This window comes from Bos grunniens, chromosome 4 (genome assembly GCF_055505025.1).
Source record: "Bos grunniens cultivar Pamir isolate PY7600 chromosome 4, Bosgru_T2T1.0, whole genome shotgun sequence".
NCBI classification, from domain to species: Eukaryota; Metazoa; Chordata; class Mammalia; order Artiodactyla; family Bovidae; genus Bos; species Bos grunniens.
In genome coordinates, this window is record NC_141168.1 from 54681708 (window position 1) to 54709347 (window position 27640).

The 27640-nt window shown below is 52.4% G+C and overlaps 1 protein-coding gene across 18 annotated transcripts in view; it reads left to right on the plus strand.

Annotated features, from left to right (window-relative positions):
• MINDY4 (MINDY lysine 48 deubiquitinase 4) overlaps nucleotides 1–27640 on the plus strand; it is a 118300-nt gene that overhangs the window by 53907 nt on the left and 36753 nt on the right. For 10 of the 18 annotated variants that reach the window (XR_015163201.1, XR_015163200.1, XR_015163197.1 and 7 more), the window contains 7 exons: nucleotides 1349–1407; nucleotides 7524–7630; nucleotides 10645–10761; nucleotides 11929–12017; nucleotides 21841–21939; nucleotides 23550–23613; nucleotides 24687–24752. Coding sequence is in view for 4 of the 18 variants with exons in the window: in XM_086398449.1 (XP_086254575.1) it covers nucleotides 1349–1407; nucleotides 7524–7630; nucleotides 10645–10761; nucleotides 11929–12017; nucleotides 21841–21939; nucleotides 23550–23613; nucleotides 24687–24752 (601 nt within the window). In the remaining 14 variants the exon portion in view is untranslated. Of the gene's footprint in view, nucleotides 1–1348; nucleotides 1408–7523; nucleotides 7631–10644; nucleotides 10762–11928; nucleotides 12018–21840; nucleotides 21940–23549; nucleotides 23681–24686; nucleotides 24753–27640 lie in introns of all 18 variants that reach the window. The other 8 variants (XR_015163210.1, XR_015163208.1, XR_015163209.1 and 5 more) reach the window with 3 other exon arrangements.

Below are 27640 nucleotides of genomic sequence, written 5' to 3' on the forward strand. Positions count from 1 at the left end.
TTCAGACTGGGACACAGGCGCAGCAAGGAGAGGGCCCTTTGCCTTAGTATACAGGTGAAATAGTGACAGAGGGGATAGAAGAAGTGGGACTTTGGTCCTTGTCTTCCCTTGCAGCGTGGGTGGTGGGGGAGAGGTGGGGTCGGCGGAGGTGTCTGAGAAAGCACAGTTCTCCATTGCTGGGGACTGTCGCGGGGCACAGCCTCTCTTTTAACCACCCACCCCCACCTCCTTCTGCTGCCCCTCCATGCCTTAGATCTTCTTTCCAAGTTAACTTGTTCTTTCACCATTCCCAAGAAGGCTTGCAGAACCCTGGTAGCATAGGAATTTTGTGGTTTCGAATTGAGGAAAGTGGGCTTGGCGGAGTGGAGGAGGACACGGAAGGCTTAGGGCTGCCTGGGAGGAAGGGGGAGGCGCTCTGTATTCCAGCACCAGAGACAGGAACCCTGGGGTCCGAAGCGATACATGCGGGGGAATTCAGTACTGTGCGTCCTCCGTGGTCTTCCACTCACGCCCCTTCATACGTCTTCAGGAGGAAGCCAATTCAATAGAACCTACTGTGGCAAGATTACAATTGTTACTTCAATCATATCTTATCCTGCAAGGATGTTGGAGGAAAATACATTTCAATGCTACGTTCAAAAGAGCTGTCATTTTTAACATAGTAAATGGAGTTTTCAAGAGGGTGATGTAATGTTGTTATTTTTTAATACATTTAAAAAAAATGATGTTACTTTAGTTCAGATGAAGCATGCTGAAGGAAAAGAAAATCTAAAGAGAGCTGAAATACAGGTGGGCTGTTTAAAGAAAGCTCTGTGTGCACATCCGTAAATCTACTAGTCAGAATCACAGAAGGTATTCTGTCTGGTGCATTCTAGAGATTTCTGAGAAACGGCTGCTGGTAGCTTCACAAGAAAGCTGGGAGAAAGGAAACCAAAAAAAAATGAGATAAGAAAATCTGTGCAGTGATCGCAGGAACCTGATTCGCGTGTGTGCGTGTGTGCCTGTGCACGTGCAAGCGTTTCCCAGCAGTGCTACAGTGGCATCAGCAAAAGAGCCTGCGTTCAGTTCTTGGCAAGTGTCAAACTACAGGGTCTCTAATCCTGCGCTGGCTGGGGTGTGCTTGTGTGTGTACACAACGGAAAAGCGCCCCAGAAGTGATCTGATCCCATCTGACATGGAGGGAGGGAGAGTGCTGGTACACGGCACACACAGAGCGGTAGGGCCGGGTCTGGAGAGGAGCTCCCTCCTGGAGGCCCAGCCAGTGCTCCTCCCATTCTTCTCTGTTGTTTGCATTTCTCTGGTATTCTATGGTACATTGACATTTCCCTTTATTTTTTTTTTCCTCTAGGAAAAATCAGTTGTCAGTGTCCAACAAGCTCGAGGGTGATCTGGATGTGCTGCAGCTTGGTAGGTACCCTGGGGCCTCTGTGCTTGCCCCACAGGGTCCAGCGGTCTTCATTTGGTCTGTCTGGGAGGTAGTGGGTGGTGGGGCTTTCTGCTGGCTGGGACAGGGCTCCTTTTCTCCCACCTGGCCTTGGGAAGGAGGGTCTGGCCCAGAGAGTAGAGCAGGTTTCTCTCTTTTTTGGTTGATGTCCAAATCCATCTTCCACTGCCTGTCTCACCTGGAGAAATATAGAAATCTACACTTCTAGATCTACACTGGGGGAGAGGGGGCAGAGTAGCATTTTCTGCATTTAGGGGTTCTTTTAGGGTTTCTCAGAACCTATAGAAGTCTCTAGAAGACAGTGCTTATCAAAATATTAGTATGTCTCTGCTTGAAGAAGCCCATCCTTTAAAAGTTTTTACCCACATATCCTTGGGGCTTCCCTGGTGGCTCAGATGGTAAAGAATCTTCCTGCAATGCAGGAGACCTGGGTTCAATCCCTGGGTTTGGGAGATCCCCTGGAGAAGGGAAAGGCTACCCACTCCAATATTCTGGCCTGGAGAATTCCATGGGCAGAGGAGCCCGGGGAGCCATAGTCCATTGGGTTGCAAAGAGTTGTACACGACTTTGTGACTAACACACACCACCTCAGTTCAGTTCAGTTGCTCAGTCATGTCCGACTCTTTGCGACCCAATGAATTGCAGCATGCCAGGCCTCCCTGTCCATCACCAACTCCCGGAGTTCACTCAAACCCACATCCATCGAGTTGGTGACGCCATCCAGCCATCTCATCCTCCGTCGTCCCCTTTTCCTCCTGCCCCCAGTCCCTCACAGCATCGGAGTCTTTTCCAATGAGTCAGCTCTTCGCATGAGGTGGCCAAAGTACTGGAGTTTCAGCTTTAGCATCAGTCCTTCCAAAGAACACCCAGGACTGATCTCCTTTAGAATGGACTGGTTGGATCTCTTTGGAGTCCAAGGGACTCTCAAGAGTCTTCTCCAACACCACAGTTCAAAAGCATCAATTCTTCGGCACTCAGCCTTCTTAACAGTCCAACTCTCACATCCATACATGACCTCAGGAAAAACCATAGCCTTGACTAGACGGACCTTTGTTGGAAAAGTAATGTCTCTGCTTTTCAATATGCTATCTAGGTTGGTCATAACTTTCCTTCCAAGGAGTAAGTGTCTTTTAATTGCATGGCTGCAATCACCATCTGCAGTGATTTTGGAGCCCAAAAAAATAAAGTCTGACACTGTTTCCACTGTTTCCCCATCTATTTCCCATGAAGTGATGGGACCAGATGCCATGATCTTAGGTTTCTGAATGTTGAGCTTTAAGCCAACTTTTCCACTCTCCTCTTTCACTTTCATCAAGAGCCTTTTTAGTTCCTCTTCTCTTTCTGCCATAAGGGTGGTGTCATCTGCATATCTGAGGTTATTGATATTTCTCCTGGCAATCTTGATTCCAGCTTGTGCTTCCTCCAGCCCAGCGTTTCTCATGATGTACTCTGCATATAAGTTAAATAAGCAGGGTGACAATATACAGCCTTGATGTACTCCTTTTCCTATTTGGAACCAGTCTGTTTTTCCATGTCCAGTTCTAACTGTTGCTTCCTGACCTGCATACCGGTTTCTCAAGAGGCAGGTCAGGTGGTCTGGTATTCCCATCTCTTTCAGAATTTTCCACAGTGTATAGTGATCCAGACAGTCAAAGGCTTTGACATAGTCAATAACGCAGAAATAAATGTTTTTCTGGAACTCTCTTGCTTTTTCGATGATCCAGCGGATGTTGGTAATTTGATCTCTGGTTCCTCTGCCTTTTCTAAAACCAGCTTGAACATCTGGAAGTTCACGGTTCACCACCTCACTGAGGTGTAAAACACGAATCGTGAGGTGCGTCAGCTCATGCCCTTCCACCTGCGTGTGCATCTGTGTACCTCCTCTGTAGGATCTAGCCAGGAACTTGTCCATCCACTCTTTCTCTTTGAAGCCACGTTTTTCCCTCTTTCTGGAATTCTGTATCCCTCCAAGACTAATATGTTTGCAGGCCTTGGCAAAAGCCAGGAATAGAATAAAGGATGACAACCAAGGACCAGACATGAAAGGACGAGGCTTGAGTGCCATTGACCTTTGCTGTTCTCCTGGAAGCTGGCAATGTATTGATACCTTTTGGACCATTTTGGCATGCAAGAGCTGGGAGCTACTCACATCCTTTTCCTCTCCTTTTAAGCACTGCCTTTTACATGAAGGAAGAAAGCAGCTTGCCCTTTAGAAGTGACTGGCGTGAGACAGGCTGTCTGACGGTTTGCTTTGATGAAGTTGAAAGGCAGGGACTGGGCTCCGAGTGATGGAAGCAGGGGTTTGTTTATTCTACTTTGTTTTCTTCAGAGGTGACCGTTCCTCACAGGGATGGCCGGTGGGATCGTTGGCCCACCCAGGAAGGGGCAGATTTCACTGGGCACACGGCTGTGCAGAGTGAAGCATGGAGCCAGAAAACGCTGGCATCTGAAACCTCTCTGTAAAGCGTTCTAAGGTTTTCTAATGAAAGCCACTCCTGTCTGGATGTAAAGTGAAGCGGTTCCCGGCCCTCAGAACCCAGAGGGCTTCTGCTGGGAGGAAGGCTTTTAGCAATTCTCTCAGAACCCAGCTCTTTGAAGTGTGTGTACTTTTCCAGAGGGAGGCCAGCCTCTCTTTGCTGGTGGCTCAGCTAACGATTTAGAGAAGGACACTGAGATAAAAGATCAGAGGTCCAGAGCCCTCTCATGGAACCCAGTTACCCTGAGAGAGTGGAGAAGTTTGGGGTGGGAGAATCAGAAACAAGGAATGCAGGTTGTTTAGAGGGACAGCCTTCCCTTCCTCACCCCGGTTCACCTCTCTTGGGTTCACTTCTGACCACTTTGGTTAGCTCTTACATGCCCCGGCACAAACAGGACTGTTGAACGTGGACGGAGGTGATGAAACGTGGTCTTGCTTTCCTGGAGGGTGGGGTTGGGTAGGATGAAGGAAGAGAGGTGTTTTCTGAAAACCACACCAAAGTAAATGACCTTCAGCTCTTCACTGCTTCAGGAGGCGATTTAGCCAAGTCTGTGGTGGGTTCCACAGTGGAGTATCATTTAGACTGGGCTTTGAAGGATGGACAAGATCTTATCAAGTAGAGATGTGAAACAAATGATGTTTGAGGCCGTCTCTGGATGTGGGTGGAGGATGAGTTTTAGGGGTAAGAGCCTGGATTTTGGGAGACTGGTGGGGGGGCTCTTGGAATAGTCTAGAAAAGAGGTGACTGGGCCCCTATCCTATCTGGGGAAATCCTCTGGGTATTTCAAGACCCTGCTCAAATATTTACCATTTATGTGAAGCTTTTCTGACCCTGTAGGCAGGATTACTTGCCTCTTCCTCTCTGCTCTTAGAACCTTTGCCCTAATCTCCATTTTAGCACTGACCTCATGTTGTATGTTTAGGGCTCTGTCTCCGTCTTTAGTTAGTGAGCTCCTTGAAGGCAAGGATGATGTTTTCATCATCTCTGGACCTCTTCTGTCCCACATACCCAGTCGCACATCACGGGTCTTCAGTAAAGTGCTTGATGAGCAAATAGAAAAATAATGACACATTGCTATAAAAGTGGAGAGGGAAAATGTGGGAGGTGGGCAGCTTTATGAGGCATTCTGGGGGCAGGATAACCTGGAGGGTAGAGCAGCATGCTGTGTGGGAGAGGGTTGAGGTTTTGGCCTGGGTCCCTGGTGGAGGGCTGGGGAGATGGATTCTATAATCAAAATAGAAGCCTGGAGGGGTTCAGTGCTGAGATTCCTGAGTCTGGGGCATTGGGGCGCTTCCAGCAGAAGACATCTTATAGTCAATGGGAACTACTGAGTAGGGACCTGGAAAAAGAGATAGACAGGCCTCTATTAAGTATTTCCAAGGTTATGTATATGTTTTCTTCCTCCAAAGGGTAAGTTAAATGGTATAGGATATAAAATCCCTGGCTTTTTTTCAACCAGACATTTACACTGGGCCTTAAAAATAGCAACTGAAAACCATCAGCATTTGCAGCTGGGTTTGTCTGCTTGGCCAACATGTCACGCCAGAGTGCTTTGTTTTCCCCTGCGTGGCGATCCCGCCACATCTGCGCCTGCCTAACTGTCCTGAACCAGTTCTCTGTGCAGGCGCCAACCGCCTCCTGGCAGAGGCCGAGAGAGGCTGCCTTCTCCTGGGGGCTCCACCTAGTCAGCTTCCCATGGGTCCCAGCCTCCATCCTTAGACTTAGTTCATGGGCTTGAGCAGAGCACGTTTCAGCCCCGGTTCCCTTCGGGACATCCCAGATTAAACAGCAGCCTCCAAATAGGCTTAAATCCTGCCCTCTCTGGGCCTCCCAGAAGCAGTCTGGGCTGAGGCATTGCTGAGGCTTGGTGGAATCGCTCAGTTCCTCTCCCGCTCTGTTTCTGGGCCTCAGATGCCTAGGGTTGAATTAATCACACATCTCCATACCTTAATGAACATTCTCAGTTTTGATCTTTGCAAAGCTTCCCATTGTCCGCCCTCTTACTTTTCCTTCCTGATTTCATTTGAGCCCCACCCCACACTCCCATGACCCTCCTCACTATCAACCACTCCACCCTCTTGTATTTAGTGATTTCTTTTCGCTTGTGTGTGTTCTTGCAAAAATGTTTAGAGTTGCGTGCATGTGTTTATACTGGATGTAAATTGTGTTGTGTTATAAATTGCATTTTTTTTCTTACTTTTTCTATCCAGTGGCATGCTTTCAAGACCTGTGTATGTTACTGTGTGAACATCTGGTCTTTATTTCAGGTGTTTTTGTAAGACCATGGTCACAGGGTGGCTTTTCTCTAAGACCCTCACTAAAAAAGTTTCTCATTTAAATTCCAGACTTACTGGAAACTTTTGTTTCAGCCTAAAGGTAGAATCTGTCTCCTTTTCAGTGGACTGAGCCTCTAGGAGTGGGCCTCATGCTGTGCCTGGTCCTCCTCCAGGGAAGAAAAGGAGGCTGTAGAGTAAGATGTAAGGCACGTGTCCTGGGGATGTTGACCTTTGAACAGTATCTCAGAAGATGCGCGGCAGGGACCGTGACATTTCTATGGTCCTACGCACACAGGCTTATGGCAGATAATGTTGAGGTCTATACAGTGTAGTGTGCTTTTTAAGTAATCATTTAGTCTTGGGAAAAGGGTGGGAGGAAGTCTCCAGAGGCTCTCTGGAGACCAGCCTGCTGAGCTCTGCCAGCATCACTGCCTTGGGCTGTTTTCATGTGGGTCCCGCATCTGAGGGTTCTGGTAAGTGGTGCCACAGCAGGCGTAATGGCGAGAGGGAGCCTCGCCTGCCAGGAAAGGCACAGGCTGGTGTTGCCAGCACTCACTCTGGGACCTTCTCTGGGCCTCCATCACTCCAGCTGTGAGGTTGTATTTGGAATGTGACTTGGTGTCCCTTTTGGCTGGAGATCCATGGAGGTCTGATTGGCAGGATGGCAGAGCTGTTGGGAGCTGGCCTGGGTTTATATTCTATCTCTGTAACTTTCCACCTGGGTGACTTTAGGTCAGTGACGTAACTTGTCTCAATCTCAGTTTCCTTATCTGTAAACGGGTGTGATGATAATTACTCTCTTGAGGAGAGAGTGGTGCTTAGATGATAAACATAGGTAGTGAAAACCACAATAGTGATAATCTATTATAACTGTCATTATTCTCTCAGGAAGGGCAGCACTTTCTTTCCTACTTTTGCCCTTTTCATGTTTATCCTCGGGGGGACAGATCTGTGGGTCATGTCCGCCTTTTGGAGGAATCACATCTGGGCCAGGCTTTTCCGGGACTGAGTCAACAGCTTAGGCCTAGGCCTTTGTTTCTGAATGTCCACAAGCAGAGCCTTCTAGTGGACTGAGAGCCATGTCCCAGCTGCCAGTATCCTTGGACCAGCATGGGGTGACAAGGAGCAAGGGCTCTTGGTCTGCCTTCTCCTTTCTGATGGGGGCTTGGGAGCCCCAGAGGGTCCACAGGTGGGTGGATGGTAGAGGACCCCTCCTCTCATCCCAACCCTCTCAGCACTCATCAGTGTCCTGGGTGTTAAATGGCCTCCTAATCTGTTCTCTGTGCATCGTAACGAAGAGCTCACATGGCCATGGTTTTCTTTCAGAGGATGTGGAAGATGAATTGGTAAGGGAAGAAATCATCCTGTCTCCAGTCTCATCAGTGCTCAAGCTGCAAGTAGTATCCAAGCCCATCGACCTCTCGGTGGCGAAGGTAGGTGTCAACTGCAAAGTGTGAGGTGATGTGTTTCTTGATTTGAACTGGTGTGAATTGGTGTGGTGTGACTTGAAGGCGTCTTGATTTGAGTTGGTGGGAGGAGATGATCTTCCTCTCTCTGCCTTCATTCATCTCGTTATAATCTCCCAGTTATTGTTGAAATGGAAATTTGCATGTGATGTGGAGATAAACATGAGCGGAGAGTCAGGGAAATGGGGACTTAGTGCTGGCAGCTCCCACTCCCTCTCCGAGAGTAAAGGTGAGGATACAACATCTCTTCACTGAAACATTCCAGGATCCAGCTTTTCTTTTGGCCCAGAGCTGCTTCACCATGTCTGCACCCGCTAACTCCAGAGTTGAGCTGGGAACAGAATAATCATCCTCATTGGCACGACTCTGCTCCTGCACTGGTCCCCTGAGCGTTGCTCAGGCTGGGCAGCGGTGAGGGGAGGACAGGGGAGTGTGGCTAATGTCTCAGTGCCATCTAGGGTCATGCTAGTGGGCTCCTGGAGTCGATTCCAGGAGCTGGTCCCTGGCCTTAGCAGCCTCCTCTGCGGGGATGTCCTGAGAGTCACAGGACTTGGGGAGTTGGTTCCTGGCCTTAGCAGCCCCCTCTGCAGGGATGTCCTGAAAGTCACAGGACTCTGAGTTTCTGGCCTTAGAAGCCTCCTCTGCGGGGATGTCCTGAGGCTCACAGGACTTGGGGAGCCAGTCCCTGGCCTTAGCAGCCTCCTCTGCAGGGATGTCCTGAGAGTCACAGGACTTAGGGAGTCGGTTCCTGGCCTTAGCAGCCCCCTCTGCAGGGATGTCCTGAGAGTCACAGGACTCTGGGAGCAGGTTTCTGGCCTTAGCAGCCTCCTCTGCGGGGATGTCCTGTCCTCCTCTCCATCTCCACTGCCAGAAGGCCTCACCCTTCCCTGTGGCCAGCAGTTCCTGCAAGATGGAATGAGGCTCCTGCTGTCCTCCACTGGCTTTTCAGCCAGGATTCAGGAAGAGAAAATAAAACTCCTGGGGACACAGCTGACCCTCTTCTCTTCCTACTTAGCAAGTATTTGCTGAGCACACAGGTGAAAAGTCAAAGGTTTTTCTAGAGGTTTTGTCCCTCTTCATCCCTCCCCTCTCTTTCCCTTCCTTCTTTTGAGACCACAGGGAGGGGGTCAGGCAAGGGGTCTTAAGTACTCCCACGCCTGGGAGTAAGTGCTCTGGCTGTCCTTAGCCACAGACATAGCCACAGGCTATGACTCTTTGTAGTGGGTACTATCATTTTGGGAGGGGCCCTCAGAGGCCCCTAAAGACCACCCAGTAGTAGCATCTCAAAAAACAGCAGAAAGAACTGAGACCCCCCACAGAGAAAGGACAACCCAGGGCACACGGCACCCACAGCAAGTGGAACCCAGGTTTCCAGGCTCGTAGCCCTGTGACCTGGCAACTGTACTATGCCTAGATGAGAGCTGTCATCCTGTGGATGAGAGAACAGACATAGGCTTCAGCCAGAAAACTCAAGTTCCTATAGTTTCTAGGCTCCCGGGAAACTCAGTCCAAATACATGGATGACTGTAGTTGGTGCAAGAAGGGGACCCAAGCCCTGATTTAGCCACCCCTCTCTCCTATGTGGTGTCAGCCCACATTTGATGACATGGGGGAAAGTGCTCGGTCACAGAGTTTTCCCCTGTACTTAACGAAAAGAAGGGCTTCCCAAGTGGCACAGCTGGTAAAGGATCTGCCTGCCAATGCAGAAGTTGTAAGAGACGTGGGTTTGATCCCTGGGTTAGGAAGATCCCTTGGAGAAGGAAATGGCAACCCACTCCAGTACTCTTGCCTGGGAAGTCCCATGGACAGAGGAACCTGGCAGGCTACGGTGTGTGGGGTCGATAAAAGTTGGACACCGTTGAGCATGCATGCACGAGAAGAAAGAACTGACCTTAGAGGGGAAAATGAGTCTGTAGGAAAGATATGACCTGGAAAGGGGCTCTGAGCATGTAGTGACAGAATCCACACGTTGGCCCCTCAGATCCTCTGGAGTGTAAAATCACGACAGAGAGAGGAGAGGCAGCCAGCATAGGGAGGGACGTCTGGGGAGAGGCTCCGCTTTGCTGTCCGAGGGCTGGTCAGTGGGGAAGTGTTGGCGCTTTCTGGGGCTCTGGAGGGTGGGGCTTGGTTTGATGGGAGAGCGATGTCAGCCAGAAGTCTGAAGAAGATAGAGCTGCGAAAAAATGGAGGGGCTGCCTTGAGAGATAGTGGGAACCCCTTCACTTGGTGGTTGGGGTGTTCAAGTTTTGGGGGGCACCGGCACCACTCTCTGGCGATGTTGAGATTCTTACATATAGGAAGGGGTTGTACCGGTGTTGGGTTGGCAAACTTTTTCCATAGAGGGCTAGATCCTGTATTTTTGGCTCTCGATCGCAACCACACAACTCTGCCATTGTAATCTAAAAGTAAACACAGATAATATGTAAACACACGGGTATTGCTGTGTTTCAGTAAAACACTATTTACAAAGGAAGTAGAGGGTTGGATTTGGCCTGTGGGTCATAGTTTGCTAGAGGTTCTCAAACTTGGCTGTGCACTGGACTCATTTACAACTAAGGATCACAGCCTCTGACGCCGAGGTTGCACTTCAGTTGGTCCAGCATGGGGTCTGAGCATCAGGATTGTTCGGATCTGTAGGTAGTTATAATGTGCAGTCAAAAATCCCCAAGGTCCCATGTAAGACTAAAATTTTGTGTATCGAGGAACGTCTGAGGAACCTAAAAGGATTTTGGTTTGGATCAGCACAGGCTGGTTGGGTTTACAGATGTTCCAGAGGTAAGACCCTCAGGGTCAATTTTCTCTTTCCTCAAATATGATAAAAATGGGTTTGTAAAACAAAAAGGGAGTAGATGACCCTGCTGGAAAACAGACTACCCTGCTAGATAGAATTCAAGACCAGCTCCTGTGGGAACGCAAACACCCAGCCGTGTGTTGTTGTTTGCTTTTAAAACAACCAATAAAATTCTTTCTTCTTTTGACAGGACATAAAGACCATTCTGTTTGGTTCCAGCTTTTGCTGTTTCAGCGATGAGTGGAAACTTCAGAGTTTTTCCTTTAATGACTCAGTATCCTTAAAATATGGCATTGTGCAGAACAAGGCAGGTTGTTTTTAAGGGCCCCCCCGGGACCCTTCTCTGGGCCCAGCAGGGACATTGTCACCCAGGACAGAAACTTCACTGTGGCTGGCAAAGCAGGCCCGGGGAACATGACCCCTAATATAAGTGATGCGTGATGTGGGAATCCTCACTGCGAGGGAATGGGGTAGGGGCCCCTGTGTCTACTTGGGGTTACCAGAGAGGGTCCTTTAGCTGAGTACCTCGAGTGGTGATTTTACTGGAGAGCTGGAGAAAGGATGCTGGAAACAGGTGGCAGCTTGAACAAAGGGAGGCTTGTGAATACCTAGGAACTGCAGAAGGGGGCAGAAGTATCTGGTGTGAGAACCAGGAGAAGTGAGGAGGAGAGGACACAGGCAGGGAAACGTAAGTAGCTTGTGGCAGGATCTGAATGTGGCTTAAATACATTTCCCAAAAGGTGTATCTTCAGGGCCAGAAGATACTATAAAATCCAGCATCTCATCCAGATTCCATTTCTCAAGCCCCAAGAGCCTCCCCCTGCCCCACACTGCCCCAAGGAAGTGCTTCTGTCCCTACCTTGGGCAAGTCGGCACATTTTCTCGCACCCTGAGTTCAAGAGCACCTGTGGGCCCTGCTCTGACAGTCCTTGTACTTGTTGATGGCTGCAGGGCTGAGCTCCTCAAGGAGCCCCCTCTCTCTGAGGCACACCTACTGGGTGCCGAGGCAGGCTACGGGCCAGGGACAATGTTGCTCACACAAGTGGAGGTGGCCCAAGGGGATCGCGTTTAGCTGAGGTGGTCAGGGAAGCCTTCCTGGAGGAGGAGGGCTTTAGGATGGGTAGATAATTGACACCTTCAGCCTGTGGACATGGAAACGTGTCTCTGGATGACTGGACATCTGTGACGATGGCCTCTGGTGGGTTGTGAAGAGTTGCTTTCCTCCCATCACACACCTCACATTCACACATCACACATACATTCCTCTAGCAATGGGTGCCAGGGTCTTTGCCATCTTCTCCCTGTGACTGAGAGTCGGCACTTCACGGAAGTAGACACCATGACAGAGACCCCTGTTTGAGGGGCCTGGGCTCCCCGTGTTCTATAACCTGTGGGCGGAGGTTGGTTCTGGAGGAACAGAAGGCTGAGCCCTGGGTCAGTTCTCACAGGCACTCAAGCGTGTCCTTCCTTGCAGGGTGGTCCCTGTGGGGTCCTGGCGGCTGTCCAGGGCTGTGTCCTGCAGAAACTCCTGTTTGAAGGAGATAGCAGTGCTGACTGTGCTCGGTAAGTCAGTGCTCATTCCGGCAATATCTTCTTTTCCCAAGGCTTCTCCTCACTGTCCAGAACAAATAAGCAAGGAAACGTGTGTTTGTTCCCTGATATTTCCCGTCTTCTGGAAAGGGAAATGGAGGCTGGCTAGCAGGGCCAGCATGGGCCTGTTTAAATGACCTGCATGTGTTTGTGTCTTGTGAGCGGGCAGGCTATTTAGGTCCTGTTCCACATGAGAATCAGCAGCTGGAACAGCAGTGAAACTCAGGCCACCCTCACTGCACCCCCCCATCACCCCCCAGCACCCCCCACGCCCCGCCAACCCAGGAATGGAGCAGCAGCTGCCTGAATCCTGTCCACACCCAGGTCACTGACCCCTGCGCTGAGCCCAGGCCTCCCCTCCCTCCCCTTGTTAGCCCATCTCTGCCAGCAGCCATCTCCCCACACATGGTCCAACCAGCCCCACAGGACATGGCTTCCACCCTCGGCCATTCATTCTCCACCTCACACGCTGAGTTTCTGCACACAGCTCATTCTCACGCTCACTCTCTCAACACATGTTTCTGGAACATTCTGTGCAGGCACAAGTGATATAGAGAGGAATAGATGCATTCTCTGTTTTCCAGGGTGCTCTGTGAGGTTGAGGGACAGAGAGAAAACCTTGATCCTACCCTGTGGTCGGTGCTCAGTTAGAAGGATTATTGAGGGGCTGGCCAGGGGCAGACCAGCTTGGCCAATTTGAAGAGGCAGCTCTCTTAACCTATAACTGCATTCCCAATTGTTTTGAGTAACCCTCAGAGTTACAGAACTTCTGGCACTTGTTCTTTTTTTTTTTTCCAGTTGAAATCTAGCATATATACTGGAGAAGGAAGTGGCAACCCATTCCAGTATTCTTGCCTGGGAAATCCCATGGTCAGAGAAGCCTGGCAGGCTATCGTCCATGGGGTCACGAGAATTGGACATGACTTAACAACTAAACCACCACCACAACATACATACAGAAGAGTACACAACTCAAGAAAGTGCACAACTCCTGTATGTTCTGTTTAATAAATTATTGCAAAATCACACACCCATGAACACATCCCCAGATGACGAAAGAAAATATTCCCAGCATCGTGGACGCATCCTACCCAGTAGACACTTCCATTCTCTTCTCCAAAGTTGTAATTAACCAGATTTGAAAATCACAGTTTAGTTCTGCCAGTTCCTGAACGCTAATTAAAGGGACTCGCTCTTGACCTAGGCATTTTGGTAGCTTTTTTTTTTTCAAAGACAACAAGGCCCATACCCCTCATTTATTCATGTTCGGTTTACTGGGAAAGATACTAGTTCTCCAGGTACCCTGTCAAGCTTGGTACAAATGAAACATGTTTTGCCAGCCTAAAGGATGTGGCCTTAGACAGGGTCCAAGTGAAGGTATCTTTTCATGCTTGGAATTTTATAATTTGTCCAATAAGATGATTTGTCTAATTACTTTACGAAGTAATAATCAAGGTGTTTGATTTCAAGCTGAAAGATGCCATCCAGAGGCATAGCGTGTCTGTCAGCAGAAGCCCAGTGACATAGCATTTCCACAGCAAGGTCGGACTTTGTCCTGTTCTTCTCCCCTCTGCCTGCTCTGGGGTCCAGTCCAGTGAAGTGGTACCCATGCTGTGGTCGGGAGAGGCCCATGTAGTGCGTGATGGTCCCGGATGATCCCGACTGGCGGGGTGGGACTGGCTGAGTGAGGGGCCTCTGGCTGCCCGCTCTCAAAGGGTACAGGGACCTTCTCCGAGCACATATGCACCCCTTGTCCCCTTTCCCTCCTTGCACAGGAGAGAAACACACAGAGAGGACTTAGTAGGCATTTGGAGGGGGTGCGGGGCCAGCATGGTAACTGTGGACTTGCCCTCATGGGACCTACACCTGAATACAAGAGCCAAGACGAGTGGGAGGTCGCGGGACAGGCCAGGTGCTCAGGGCCCACCTGGGCGTGAAGAGGGTTGGGGGGTGGTGCTTGCTGGAGACGCATGGCACTTTAATCTTACTGAGATCTGGATTGTGAGCAGGACTCCCAATGGGCTTCACACACGTCCTTGCATGAACTTGTTCCTCGCTTGGTTTCTCCTTTCCCAGCAAATCCCTCAGACTCCTCCCCGGCTCCTCACTGTGCAGAAGTTGTGACTCAGGGCGGCCTTCCCCGAGCTCCCCAGATGCTGCCTGCAGGCCCCCTACCACGAGATGCCCTTTTTATCCAAGTCATCACCTGCCCATCGCCTGCACCCCGGAACTCAAGACCCCTGAGAACAGGAGTCTTCTTGGACTTCCTGATCCATAGCTCGTTCCTGGCATCCAGCCCCAGACCTAGTCCACAGAAGAGGCCCTCAGAATTTTTACTGAATGAAGGCATGGACAAATGCATTAATTATCCAGGCTGATTGGGAGGGGAGGGGATGGTATTCCAGTAAAGAGAACAGCATGTGCAGAGGCCCCAGGGCAGGGAGAGGAGCTGAGAGTTGCCTGGGGTGACCAGGGCGGAGTTGCAGAGGGGCAGGGTGAGGCCCCGGGCTGGTGGGTGGGTAAAGGCTGGGCTGCCAGAGGGCCCTCAGGGCCCAGCAGCCTGCTCAGGTCAAACCTTGGCTTTGGCCATTGTGGGAGATGTTTTATAATTCATTTCAGCCCCATCCCCTTCAGAGCTGCTTTTGAACTTGGACTTTGGGCTTCTCAGGGGAAGTTGTGGATCATTTCCCAACAGTTAGGAAGTTGGTTCCCCGAAGGGCTGTGTGTGCGCATGGCAGACTTGGTTTCTCGTCTCCCACATTACAGCCCCACTGAGGGGCTGTGACAGCCTCTGGATCCCCAGGCATGTCCTTGGGGAGGAGTTCTGCTTTCCTTCCACACCCGAGAGGGAAGCCAGGGTTTGGGAGGCAGAAAGCCATTCCGGCTAGAGGCCCAAGACAGGCTCTGGGTGGAAAGAAACACGTACCAGCTGAGAGAGGAGTTGGGGCCAGCCTTGACTGAAGGCCCTTCAGGGCCAGCTGGTGGTGCATAGCGGGAGGAGGTCGGAAGGAGCTGCTGGCTGCTGGGGTTTATGTATGGGGTGTGCCTAGTGGGAGGGAACCCCGCTCTGGGGGATGGAGGCCTGGCCAGGCTGAAGGAGGCCTGTGCAGATTGGCCAGGAGAGCTCGGCCGGCTGGCCAGACAGGGTCCCCTCCCCCAGGAGGCATGGAGGGATTCATGCTACAGAAGAGTGATTCACCTTTTTTTGGAGCCCCACAACTGAGGTGCTCCTGGTAAGTCCCTTCCCTGTTGCCTGGGGCCCTGTACTGAGAGCTGCTCTCCCCGCAGGCCTAGCAGAGTGGGCTCCCTTCCTGCTCGCCTTGATGGCCAAGTAGACCCAAGAGTGGGTGTTCTTCATGACCAGCCTAGAGGGAGGGACAGAGACCTTGGCCTAGTGACCCAGGCTCCCTTGTCTAACCAGAGCCGCTGCAAGTGCCTGAAGGGACTCAGGAAAATGTGGCTCTATGGGGCACCAGCTCGGGGAGGTCCCAGTGGTGACAGGTTGTGGGCAAGGGACACCAGCTGCCTCTACATCTTCCTCCCGTGTCTCCTCCTCCTACTGCCATGCAGTGGGCCTGACTTTGCTGAGGCATGAACCTGCCTTGGGGCTGGAAGGCGATTGAGGATCAGAGGAGAGTCCTCCTGGGTTCAGGCTAGGACTTAGGTCAGGCAAAGGCCAGGGGAGTGCAGGGCTGGGGGCTGAGGCTGGCAGCAGAGGGATGGAAGGGTGAAAGTCAGGGTTTGCTTGCAGAAGTGAGGCCTTCCAGATCAGAGGCCATAGAAAGTTGTCCGTGCCAAGTGGGTGTTGGTGCACCCTGTCAGTGCCTGTGCTGAGGCTGGGGCAGTGCTCAGCTCTGGGCACTGAAACAGGTTAGCCTGTTTCAGGATGGGGGCTGCTAAAGAGAGTACTAGACTGGCCAGAGACCTGGATCACAGCCCGTGGGCCAGCAAGGTTTCACTTTCTCCATTTGGGAATCTCTGTCCTGCCCAAGTCTGACTTAGTAAGGAAATGCAACCTAGTCCTTCATAAATGAAGGGCTGTGCAAGTGGGTGGGACCTGGGAATCACCTACTAAGGTATATACAGGGAAACTGAGGCTCAGAGACAGAAAGATGCTGGCCCAGGTTCACACCTGGCCTCCAAGGTAGAGCCAAGCTTGGGACGTGACACCCTGTGTCACACCATGCTGTGCCCCGCAGGAGACGCAGAGTACCAGGACAGCCAGAGAGGCCAGGAAGGGGCTGGCGCCAGGAGGCCAAGTGTCATGGGCTTAAAACACCCGAGGGCTGGGCCCCAGACAGACTCAGTGATGAAGGTATGGCTCTGTAGGTGCTGTAGTTCACAAAGGGCTTCTGGGCAGAACCTCCCCTTTTTTCCTAATTTGGAAAAAAAAATGCAGAAGAGTCCAGTGAACTCCTAGGGATCTGCTGCCTCATGTGAGGAAAGCGTGACATTAGACGTCCTGCAGGAACCTCTCGCAGCCCCAGCACCTCTGGCTGCATGGATTCATTTGTATGATCTCGACATTGATTGGGTTATTGATGTTGCTGCATGAGCTGTGTGCACTGAGCTGGGTTTGAAACTTCAGTCCTCCCTTTTGACTCTGAAATCCGAGATTTCAGAAATGATCCGGCTTAAAAAAAAAAAAAAAAAAAAGCAGGCAAGCTCCTCTGTTCCCTCTAGGAACACCGCAGAGGCCCTCATGTCACACAGGGACAGGGACAGCATCCGCAGCTGCCACGCTGGGCCCTTGGGGGTCTCTTGGACCGAGGTTGGTGGGCCTTCCTGCACTGGGTCTGCAGGTCTGGTGGGGATGCCCCCCTGCTCGCTGCCTCCCCAGCAAATGATGGGGAAACGGTTCTGTGAAAGCCGCACAAGGATGTGACTGCACCCTCCAGGGAAATCATGCTGAAGTAAAGGCTTCTTGGCAGCAGTCATGTTTTTTCTGCGGGACTGTCTGCCTTCATTAAGACTCATTCCATCAGGCCGGCAGCCGGCCTCTGCTCAATCGGGGAGGATGGAGCCGGACGGCAGGACTTGGTGTTTTTCCATTCCAGGAGGGGCCGTGCCGGCCGGCTCAGCTCGTGGGAAGCAATGGTGAGCCTCGTTCCCCTGAAGGCCTGGGACATACCATGGGCTAGGGAGCTGTCCTTCTGCCTCCACTTCCCTTCTCAACTGGGGAAGTTGAGGCCCAGAGAAGGAGGGGCGCTTGTCCAAGGCCCCTCCAGACAGTCAGTGGAGCCAGGCTCAGATTCCAGTGAAGCCAGGCTCAGATTCCAGATCCAGTGGTCCCCAGGCCTGCGCTGGCAGCATGTAACCCTGAAAGGGGGAAGAAAGACCTGCAGTTGCTTGCCAGCTTTCCTCTGATTCTTCTGTAGGCTCAGACTGGCGGGCATGTCAGAGTGGACAAGCGAGCCTGCTTTGAGTTAATGAGGGTGGGAGAACCATCTTTTTAATCTGATAGACCTGGATAATTAAGCCAAACTGAGGACGTATTCCTCCCTGACCCCCATTGCCATCCCTAGACAAATCCTGCACTTCTCCTGCGAGGAATTAGACTCTTTTAAAGAAACTTCCCTGGTGGCTTAGCAGTAAGGAATCTGCCTGCAATGCAAGAAACCCTGGGTTCAATCCCTGGGTTGGGAAGATCCCCTGGAGGAGGGCATGGCAACCCACTCTAGTACTCTTGCCTAGAAAATCCCATGGACAGAGAAGCCTGGTGGGCTACAGTCCATAGGGTCGCACAAGAGTCGGACACGACTGAGTGACTGAGCAGCAGCAAAGAAACTTCTTTTGGTTTAGGAGCCCTGCCAGGTGCTGGGTTCGTGGTCGGGGTTGGAAGAAGGCAGTTCAGCCCCAGCCTTGCCAACAAGGTGAAGGCAGAGACTGAGTTCCCCCGGGGAAGGCGGAGGCCCAGTGATTCACCACAGCACCTCCCCACTTCCTCTGGTCATCTGCACCCACCACAGCCCTGGACACCCTGCGGCTGGTTACATGGCACAGGGCAAGGCTGGGAGGATGCTCGGGACATCTGGTCCGGTGTCTGCATTTCTGGGTGGGGAGGTGAAGGCCAGCGAGGGCAGGGGGCTTCCCCAAGTGAGCCAGGAATGGAATGCAGTCCCCACCACTGCACTTGCCCCCATGCTGCCATCTTTTGGAAAGCTTGTCTCAAAAGAAAGAGCCAGAGGAGGCCCAGGGAAGGATGGAGAGGCTAAATGGAAGCCAACGGAAAGAACCAAGACTTTGTGCAGAAACATGGACATTCAGGGGGTCTGTAACTAAAGCCTGTGAGACCAGGAAGATAGGCCCCTCCCAGGAGCCAGGTCTCTTGATGGCAATGCAGGCACAGGAGAGACAGGCTCAGAGGCAGAGGGATGCTGTGCCCGATGCCGGGGGCTCCAAACGGCGGATTCCACCTCCCATCCTCTCCTGCTTCCCTCACTGTCGTTTCACTTTGTCCAGTTTTTACTAACTGTGTGACCTTCAGTTCAGTTCAGTTCAGTCGCTCAGTCGTGTCCGACTCTTTGCGACCCCATGAATTGCAGCACGCCAGGCCTCCCTGTCCATCACCAACTCCCGGAGTTTACCCAAACTCATGTCCATCGAGTCCGTGATGCCATCCAGCCATCTCATCCTCTGTCGTCCCCTTCTCCTCCTGCCCCCAATCCCTCCAAGCATCAGAGTCTTTTCCAATGAGTCAACTCTTCTCATGAGGTGGCCAAAGTACTGGAGTTTCAGCTTTAGCATCATTCCTTCCAAAGAACACCCAGGACTGATCTCCTTTAGAATGGACTGGTTGGATCTCCTTGCAGTCCAAGGGACTCTCAAGAGGCTTCTCCAACACCACAGTTCAAAAGCATCAATTTTTCGGCGCTCAGCTTTCTTCACAGTCCAACCCTCACATCCATACATGATTACTGGAAAAACCGTGGCCTTGACTAGACCGACCTTTGTAGGCAATGTAATGTCTCTGCTTTTCAATATGCTATCTAGGTTGGTCATAACTTTTCTTCCAAGGAGTAACCTTAGGTAAATCATTTAGGCTCTGTGCCTCAGTTTCCCCATTGTAAAAGGGGACAATAATAGTATCTCCTTCATAGGGTGGCTTTGATGATTCATGCAGTAATACGTATGAAGTGCTCCTAACAGCTTCTAACATGATGAGTACTTATAATATATGCTGGTTTTTAAAGTCTTATTTGTGGCCACCCTGAGAAGCTCTCAATGAAGGGTTACCTGCTTCAGCGTTAGTGTGAGTGAATGTTTGGAAGCTGACCCAGTAGCTCCGTTTGGGGGTTTTCCAGCATAGACGCTCTAGGCAGAGTATACAATCTGGGCATAACTTTGCAGCACTCTTGCTCATGTTGCAGGATTTAGGTGTGTGTGTGGTGTGTGTGCGGGATGGCCGGGGGTCCCCTGGTCACACCTGTGCTGCAGGAGGAACCTGCAGTGAGTGTGTTCAGTGAGGGTTGGAGGGAGGGCAAGGCAGAGCAGCAGTGCGGGCCAGCTCGGCTGAGGAGCAGGGGCAGGAAGGGGTGAGCGTGGGTGCTCAGGAGCTGGGACTGCTGGGACTGACTGTCACCTGGATGGGGGCAGGGCCAGAAACAGGAGCTGTGGGGATGATGGAGGCCACATCCATGGGCTCTGATTCCAAAGAGATGAACGTCCAGCCCTTTCCCCTTTGTCTGACAAGCCCGGTGTTCCCGGCCCTCCACGGTCCTTGGCGGTCGCTCCTGAGTCCCAGAGCGATGTTTCCTCACCTTTGTTTCCATAGTTGACAGTGGCCCGCAGCCAGTGCTTCCCAAGTGTCGGGTGCTGATGGCGGGGTAACTGTTTCCAGAGGAGCAGGCAGGCTTCCTGAGGCTGCAGACACCCCAGGCACTCTGAGTCTCATTTCCCAAGTGGTTGAGCGCTCGCTTGTCTCGTTGAAAGATTGCCTGGTGTCGGTGGCTTGTCGTCACTTTCACACCAGATGTCGGGGGCTCTCCGTCCTGTCAACTCTTTGGCCACAGCCAAATGTCAAGTGGGGACACTTCCATAAAGACAACAATCAAAAGGTACCATTTAACGAAGCATCCTCCACACTCCAGGCACTGGCCGTGGACCTGACGCACATCATCTCATGTAAATCGCCCAACACGATGCAGGAGGTACGACTGCCACGGCCAGTTTAGGAAGTGGGACATGGAGGAACCCTATGTCACGTTGCCTCCCACTTTAAAGACACGGCACCACAACAGCCTAGGTGCAGACGGCCGGCTCCATGTGCCAGGTTCTAGGTTGTGAACATGTGCTGCCCCCCATGGTGACCTGCGTCCTGGTCTCCAGGTTCTCCTTTCCTACCCTGGGGAGGAAGTACAAACAGCAGTTTCCTCCCAACAGCTCAGCCTGGAGCTTAGGGTACTTGGTAACTGAACACATGGGAACTCCCTCCGTACTCCTGGGAGCCCCGGCATCAAGCCCCTTTTGTTCCTTCAGTAGCAGAACACTCAGACACTCAGCCTGCCTCTGTAGGAATTTAGCCCAGGATCCAGGGCTGGGCAAGAAGCACAGTTCTGTGGAGCCCTGGAGACAGAAAGAGCGTCTGTATTTGACTGCTGCTCCTTCTCCCTTATTGACTTCATGCACTAGGGGCCTCTTGTGTGTGTGTAAGTGACTTCAGTCACGTACAACTCTTTACGACGCTATAGACGGTAGCCCACCAGGCTTCTATGTCTATGGGATTCTCCAGGCAAGAATACTGGAGTGGGTTGCCATTTCCTTCTCCAAGGGATCTTCCCAACCCAGGGATCGAACCCACATCTCTCATGTCTCCTGCATTGGCAGGTGGGTTCTTTACCACCAGCACCACCAGAGATCTCTCTGCCATTGTTGACACCACTGAGTACCTGTCCTTCTTAAACCCTTTTGGTCCTAAGATAGTACTGGCCCCTCTCTGAGATCTGCCCTTCCTGCCTCCCTCCCTGCCTCTCTCATATACTGGAGTTCCACCAGGCTCCAGCCTTGGCCCCGCCTCTGCCTGGTTCATCCTCTCTCTGGGAAATCATAGCCACTCAGAGTGCCCAGGACACCTCACAGGCTGGTGGTCCATAAACCTCTACTCAGCCCAAGCTGCTCTCCTGGGCTTTAGAGTGACAGCTTCACCTGGATGGGGGGGTGGGCATGGGGGTCCCTCGGGGGGAGGTCCCGCATGCATCTCCTGTCACCCCACTCCCCGCCCTGTGCCCACATTTCAGCTCCACCATACACTCACCCCAAACCCTGCAGTCATCATGAATCCTCCCTTTCCCACGTCTCCACACCCCATGTCTAAGTAATTAGCAAGTCAGGCCACTTCCTGTCCACACTTTGGGTCTCATCCCCTATCAGCTGGAGGAGCACAGGGCACCTCTTTGCTTGCATGAGCCGCTGTCTCCGGGGCCCGGGTGTCAGGACTGGCCCAGCTGGGGTGGTCAGGGCGTGCCTCTGTGTGGGGTGGCAGCAGTTCTGGGCCCAGTCTCCCAGGCTGTGTCAGAACTCGCAGGCTTTTCTTGCACGCACCTCTGGGCCCTGCCAAGTCTCCAGAAGCCCCTTTGCTCCCGTGGGTGATTTTCTCAGCCTGCTCCTTCTCCAGCCCTGCTGGGGCCCCCTTCCTCTCGGCTCTTTTCTTGGTCCTCATCTGCGGAGGCCCCAGTCCCAGGTTCTGTCTGAGTCCTCTGGGTGGCAGAGGAAAAAGGACAGGCCCTCTGCCTCACGGCTGTGTTGTCTCTAATTTCTGCCACTACAGGCCTAAGCTCGTTTCCCTTTCTGTCCTCAGGCTGCAGCCTTCAAACGCTCGCAGGACCCATTGCCTGGCCTTGGCCATTGCAGACATTGTGTGGAGGGCTGGCGGCCGCGAGAGAGCCGTGGTCACACTGTAAGTGCTTCCCAGGGCTGTGTTGCTACTCTCCTACCTCGGGCGGGCTGGGCTGCAGGCGAGCTGGCTGTGTGCCTTCTCGTCATTGGGGAAATCGTCTTCTCATGCAGGCGGTCTGGGGTGAAGGACTGTGTCTGTGTCCTCCTAGACCCCTGCCCTGTGCTCCAGGTCAGGGGGAGCCCAGAGAGTTGCCCTGATGTGCTGGGCAGCCCTGCCCTGGGAGAGGGCCAGCCCTCCACATGGCCCCAGTTGAGAAGGTGTCAGATCCAGGGACCCCATCACTAGGGAGCGCTGGGGGCTGTAACCCACCAGGGAAGACCCCTGGGCCCTGGCAGCCTGTTCCCCTCTGTATTTCTCTGATCTGAAGACCCTGGAAAACAGCCTCTAGGCCGAGCCAGTCCCCAAAGTACGCTCCCATTTGCTGTGTCTCTCGGGCCCGTGTTCAGATGAGGAGACTCAGAGAAGTGAGATGGCGGTGGTGGAGCCAGCGCAGTCTTCTCCCTGCCTGTCCTGCTAATGGAGGACCCCACCCCCATAATCCACAGAGATGGTCTGCCGATTCCTCAGCCTGACCCTTGAGAGTGGAAGCCTCACTTCATTCCAGCTGTGTGGCTAAGCTTTAGACAAGGGGGTCAGCCCGCTAGGGCACAGTGGTCAGGAGAGCACAGCGCTTAAGAGACTCTAAAGGCTGACTCCCAGTGCTGTTGCTTATGGGCTGTGTGACCTTGATGAATTGACTTGACTTCTCTGTGCCTAACTTGTTTACTCATCTGGGAAATAGAGGTGATAGCAATGATTGCTTAATGGAGTGATTGTGAGAATTGAATTGAGTCAGTATAAATGATATATAATAAATTGTAGTATCATTGATCAGTTTAATCATTTGTTCATATAAATAAGTGGTAAAGAGTCAGATGAAGTGCCCAGGATAAGTTCTGGCACATACTAAGCATCAGGTCAGTGTTAGGGATTATCGTCGTCACCACTGTTGTTCTCATCGAGGGCTTGTCCTTGGTACCCCTGTTCCAATTAACCTACAAACCCTGGCCCTTAGGATATGCATGGAGAAAAATTCAATTTCTCCTCACTTTACAGATTAAGAAACAAGCCCAGAGAGGGGCAGTCCAAGGCTGCCCAGCAGGCTCGTGTCATAGTGGCTCCAAACCCAAATGCCACTTCCAGTCCATGCCGCTTTTGGCTCCACGTACAGAGGCTGTGTAAACAGATGACCTCCAAAAGAGGCTGGACTTCCTCAGGTCCCCAAAAACCACGGGCAAGTGAGCATTCCTGTCTGGAAATATGCTCGTCAGTGGGTGAGAGGCAGACTTTTGGCTGCCAGGATCTGGGTTTGGTTATCCCAGGCTCTCCTTCAGCTGTCCTTTTTTTCCACTCTATATCAACCCCCTCGCCCCCCACTCCCGCCTGTTAGTGGAGTTCTCTGGACCAGCTTCGTGGGTGACTTCAAAGCGGCGAAAGCGGCACTTGGCTCCCTTCTTTCCTCTGGGCCACCTTTCTGTTTGTCCTCCCTGAGTGGCTGTGTGGTTTCACCCTGGCTCTAGGGCATGTCTTCTCTGCGAGCAGAGACTCACGCATCTTCTTTTCCTTTTTAGGGCTTCGGGAACACAGCACTTCAGTCCAACAGGGAAATACAAAGCAGATGGAGTCTTAGAAACAGTACGGCTTTCTGGAAAATTATCACGCGAACTTTGGCTTTGTTTGGGGACAGTCTCCTTTCATATAAGTAAATCCCTTGGGGCTGGGCAAGCCCTCCCTGTGCCCAGGCCAGCAGAATCCTCCACCTGGGGTTGAGGTGGGGGGCTTTCCAGTGGACTCCAGCCAGAACTGGCTTGATGGCTAAAAGGCTGACAGGAGCTCTGTCACACAGGTTGTACAGAATCTGAAGTCCCTACAGCACTCTTTTGGCTCAACCCAGCCTTCCCTGTGCCCTCTTATGTCATAGAATCCTCTCTGGGATTGCAGTGAGAGGATGCTGGGGGTGGGAGGGAGGGGAAGTGGAGAGCAGAGAAGAGCTTTGATGGACAAAGCCAGACTCGAGAAGACAAGGATGGGAAACTGTGCGACGTGTGGACATGCAGAAACTGTGACACTTTCCCACACGTTAACTGCTTCACTGAGAGTTTCTCGTTTACTTTGTTTATTTCCTTTTGGACATATGTGTCCTGGGATCCTATCTGAGGATCTCACTTTGTCGAATGTTTTCTAGAAAAGTGTTTTTTTCTGACCTGCCTGAGAAAGCCCAGGAGACTCATGATCATTGCTTTGCACTGAACTCAGGACACTGCCTGCTGGGCTTAGAACTGGCTGGCGGTGGTGATCTGGTACAGGGTCACTCACCCTGTACCCGCCTGGACACCCTGCCCTCAAGGTGCTTCTCAGAAATCTGAGACTAGCCCTCAGGGTTCAGCCCTACCCATCAGCCTCACATGATATGCGGACTCCTGGGCTTTTGTCCCATGGTGTCTTGAATCCTCAGATCTCTAAAGGCAGGTCCAGTGTTGCAGCAAGGTGGCAGCCCCAGAGACCCCAAATGGACTCTGCAGCCCTTAAGTCACACATAGCTGCGGGAGCCCCTCTGCACTCCTGCTCCTGAGGTCACCTCTCTCTGATTGTAGAGTCATTCCCCGTGGGGTCCGCTAGCTACGGGAGTCAGGGCCACAGAAGCTCATCCAGCATGGGGTCCATCCACCGGGCCTGGCTAGTTCACCCTGTGTATTTGTGTTTCTCAGCTCATCCTCCACAGTTTGACCTGCTATGAGGAGCTGGTGACTTTTCTTCAGCAGAGCATCCATCAGGTACGAACCATGGTTTAGTGTGTGGGATGTGCATTGCTCAGCTTCTGCTTTCTTTGCGGAAGAGATGCTGGTGAGCTGGGGTTGTTCCCCATTCATCCCCAGCCTGGGGCGGTGGGGTGATGCCAGCTGGGAGGCCAAGGATCTGACCTCTGTCACTGAGTCCTAGAAGTCGGGCCACAGCTACAGATAAAGGGAGCTGCCACAGCGAGGGCTGCAGAAGCAGAGCAAGGATGGAGTGGGATCAGACTAAGGGAAGCTGTGATCAGACTGTGATTATGAGAGCCTTCCCTTTGAGGGCGAGCAGCTACCTCTGCAGGTAAAAACCCCTTTGTCAGTGGGTGGGGCCCCGTATCAGCTGGGGAGGTGCCTAGGACGTGGATCCCTGGGCTGGGTTGGAGGTATGAGCACTCTTGTTGGAGACCCTAATAGTAGAGGACCTTGTGTCGTGTCTTGGGAGGCAGGGCTGGGCTGGCCAGGGCCACTAGAACATCCGTCTACTGGAGGAGAGCCATACGTCTGCTCCTAACTGTGAGATGGGTCAGAACCCAGCCAGCGTTCAGAGAGCCGAGGGAACTGAGAGTGTGGCTATAGCCATGGGGCTCCAGTAGTGAAGAACATTGTCTCTGGAGCCATCTCCCTGTGTTTGCATCTAGGTTACACCCCTTGGTAGCTCTGTGACTTTGGGCACCCTAATGCACCCTCTGTGCCTCAGTTTCCTCCTATGGAGCGTGAGGACGGTGACGGAGCCAGCCCCAGAGCTCCGTGCGCAGAGCGCCTGGAGCACTGTGTCCTGCGCCGTATTTCCAGTGGTCGTTAGCTTTCACTGTGGGTGTTTATCACCCTGGTTGTGATCTCTTAAGGCAACCTTGAGACAGGTTAGTTATAGTCAGGTAGAAATGGGAGGAAAGCATGGCTGAGAGGAAGCAGCCTGAGGCAAGGCTAGGGATGGACACCCTGTGAGATTCCCAACCATCAGGCCACACAGTTCTAATGTCTATGTGCTGGGGCTGCAGGAGAGAAAGGCAACGAGGCCAGGCTCTTCTGGGGCACAGGCCAATCTCCTGCTGTCCCCTCTGCCCTCGCTTCAGCTGTCCAGGCTGTGGGATCGGCCCTTTCAGGCTCCAGAGAAGGCATGAGAGCATTTGGTGGTGAGGGCAGAGGGCGGGAGGACTCATTGGTTATGGGACCAGGCTGAACACGCCTGCTGTCAGAACACCCTCCTCTGGCACAATTCCTGGAAGACGCTGAGGGTCCGGGCATAGCCCGGGGAGTGTTCTGGCCCTGACAGCACAGATGCCCCTTGGGTAGAAAAAGGGGGCCTGTACTGAGACCTGCACAGGGAGGGTGCCGTCCCTGAGGTGCCGAGCCACCTGCAGTCCACTCCCCCAGAGCTGATGCCTTGGGCATGACTTTCCCTGAGGAGAGGCCCAGAGCCTGGCCTGACCCGGAGTTAGGTGGGAGGGGCTCTGATGTAGGAGGGGTCCTGGCCTTGGCGTTGGGAGTCCTGGGTAGGCTGTCACTTGCTGCCTGTCCCTGGCTTTCTCTGTTTCTTCATGGGCATCACCCAGTGGGCAGTCTGTCAACACAGCACGCTCACCTCCGGCCTGGAGCAGGGGCCCTGGGACCTTCTCTGTTTTATTCCTTGGTCACGTGTGGCCTCAGGAACGTCACCAGGTTTCAGTGGCCTCATCTGAAAAATAGAAGATGGAGCAGTTGGGGGGTAACTTTCGGCTCTTTGTTGTCCAACTGTGATTCTTAAAGAAGAACCTTAAATGCATGGGAAGGAATGTCTTCCAAATTACATACGAGGCGAGCTAAACAGGCAGAAAGGACGCCTTGTATTAAACACACCAGAGCAGTGTGAGCTTACAGCAATGCATCTGAGAGACGAGCAACTCCGGACAGCATCATGTGCCTTTAGGAAAGCCAGGACCGAGGCCACTTATGTCCACACTGTCAGGTGAAGCAGAGCTGGAAGAGGGGAGCTCTGTGGAGCTACTCTGGGTCATAGTAGGGCGTGACTGCTCACATTGTCCAAAGATCTGAGGCCCTGTCATTGCCCTGATGGCCCTGGGGTGATCCTTCAGCACGAAGATCATCTACATCCTTGTCTATAAATGGGGTCTCCCTCCTCCCTTGGCCTGTACCCCCAGGAGTTTTGATGAAGCCCAAGCCAGACAGTGAATGTGAAAGAGGTTCTGCAAGTGGGGTCCTCACAGCAGTGGGAGCTGCCTTCTTCCTGCCACACGTCTGGGCTCAGGGCAATTCTCCGTCCTCTCCTGGCATTGATCTCTGGGTGCGAGCAGTCAATATTTGGCCCTTGCTCTGGAAGGCGGTGTTTCCCGCCTGCAGTTGAATTTGTGTTTTTGCTGGAAACTGTTGAGCCATCTCAGCACTCCCCTCACCAAATTCATTTTTCATGGCCTGGGCCTAAGAGGGATTCCTCGTGCCAGGCCTGGAAATTAACACGGAGCCACGTCTGCCCAAAATAAATAGCCTCCTTACTGTGTTTTCATTACAGCTCACCCTCCTGGTGAGATGTCTGGCCACCGCCCCCTGCGAGCTGGGGGATGGTCCCGCCCCTGCCTCCTACTGGGGTTCTCAGTGGACTCAGGTCTCTCCAGAGCCCCAACGGCTCAGGGGAATGGCCCCTTCTTCCCAAGCAGTACCAGACATTTTTCCAGACCCTGCTGGTGCGTTCCAGCCCATTTGCCTGCCTGGGCTCTCCTTTCAATGCAGGCACTTTGCCCTGTGGCCGTCCATGGCTTGGCAGCTAGAATTCGATGAGATAATTTTAATAAATGTTTTTTAAAACCAAATGGGATATTTGGTGTCATTCAGTCGTGTTCCAGCAAAGGCCAGATGCTCCGGGTGGGGGTCATGTCCAG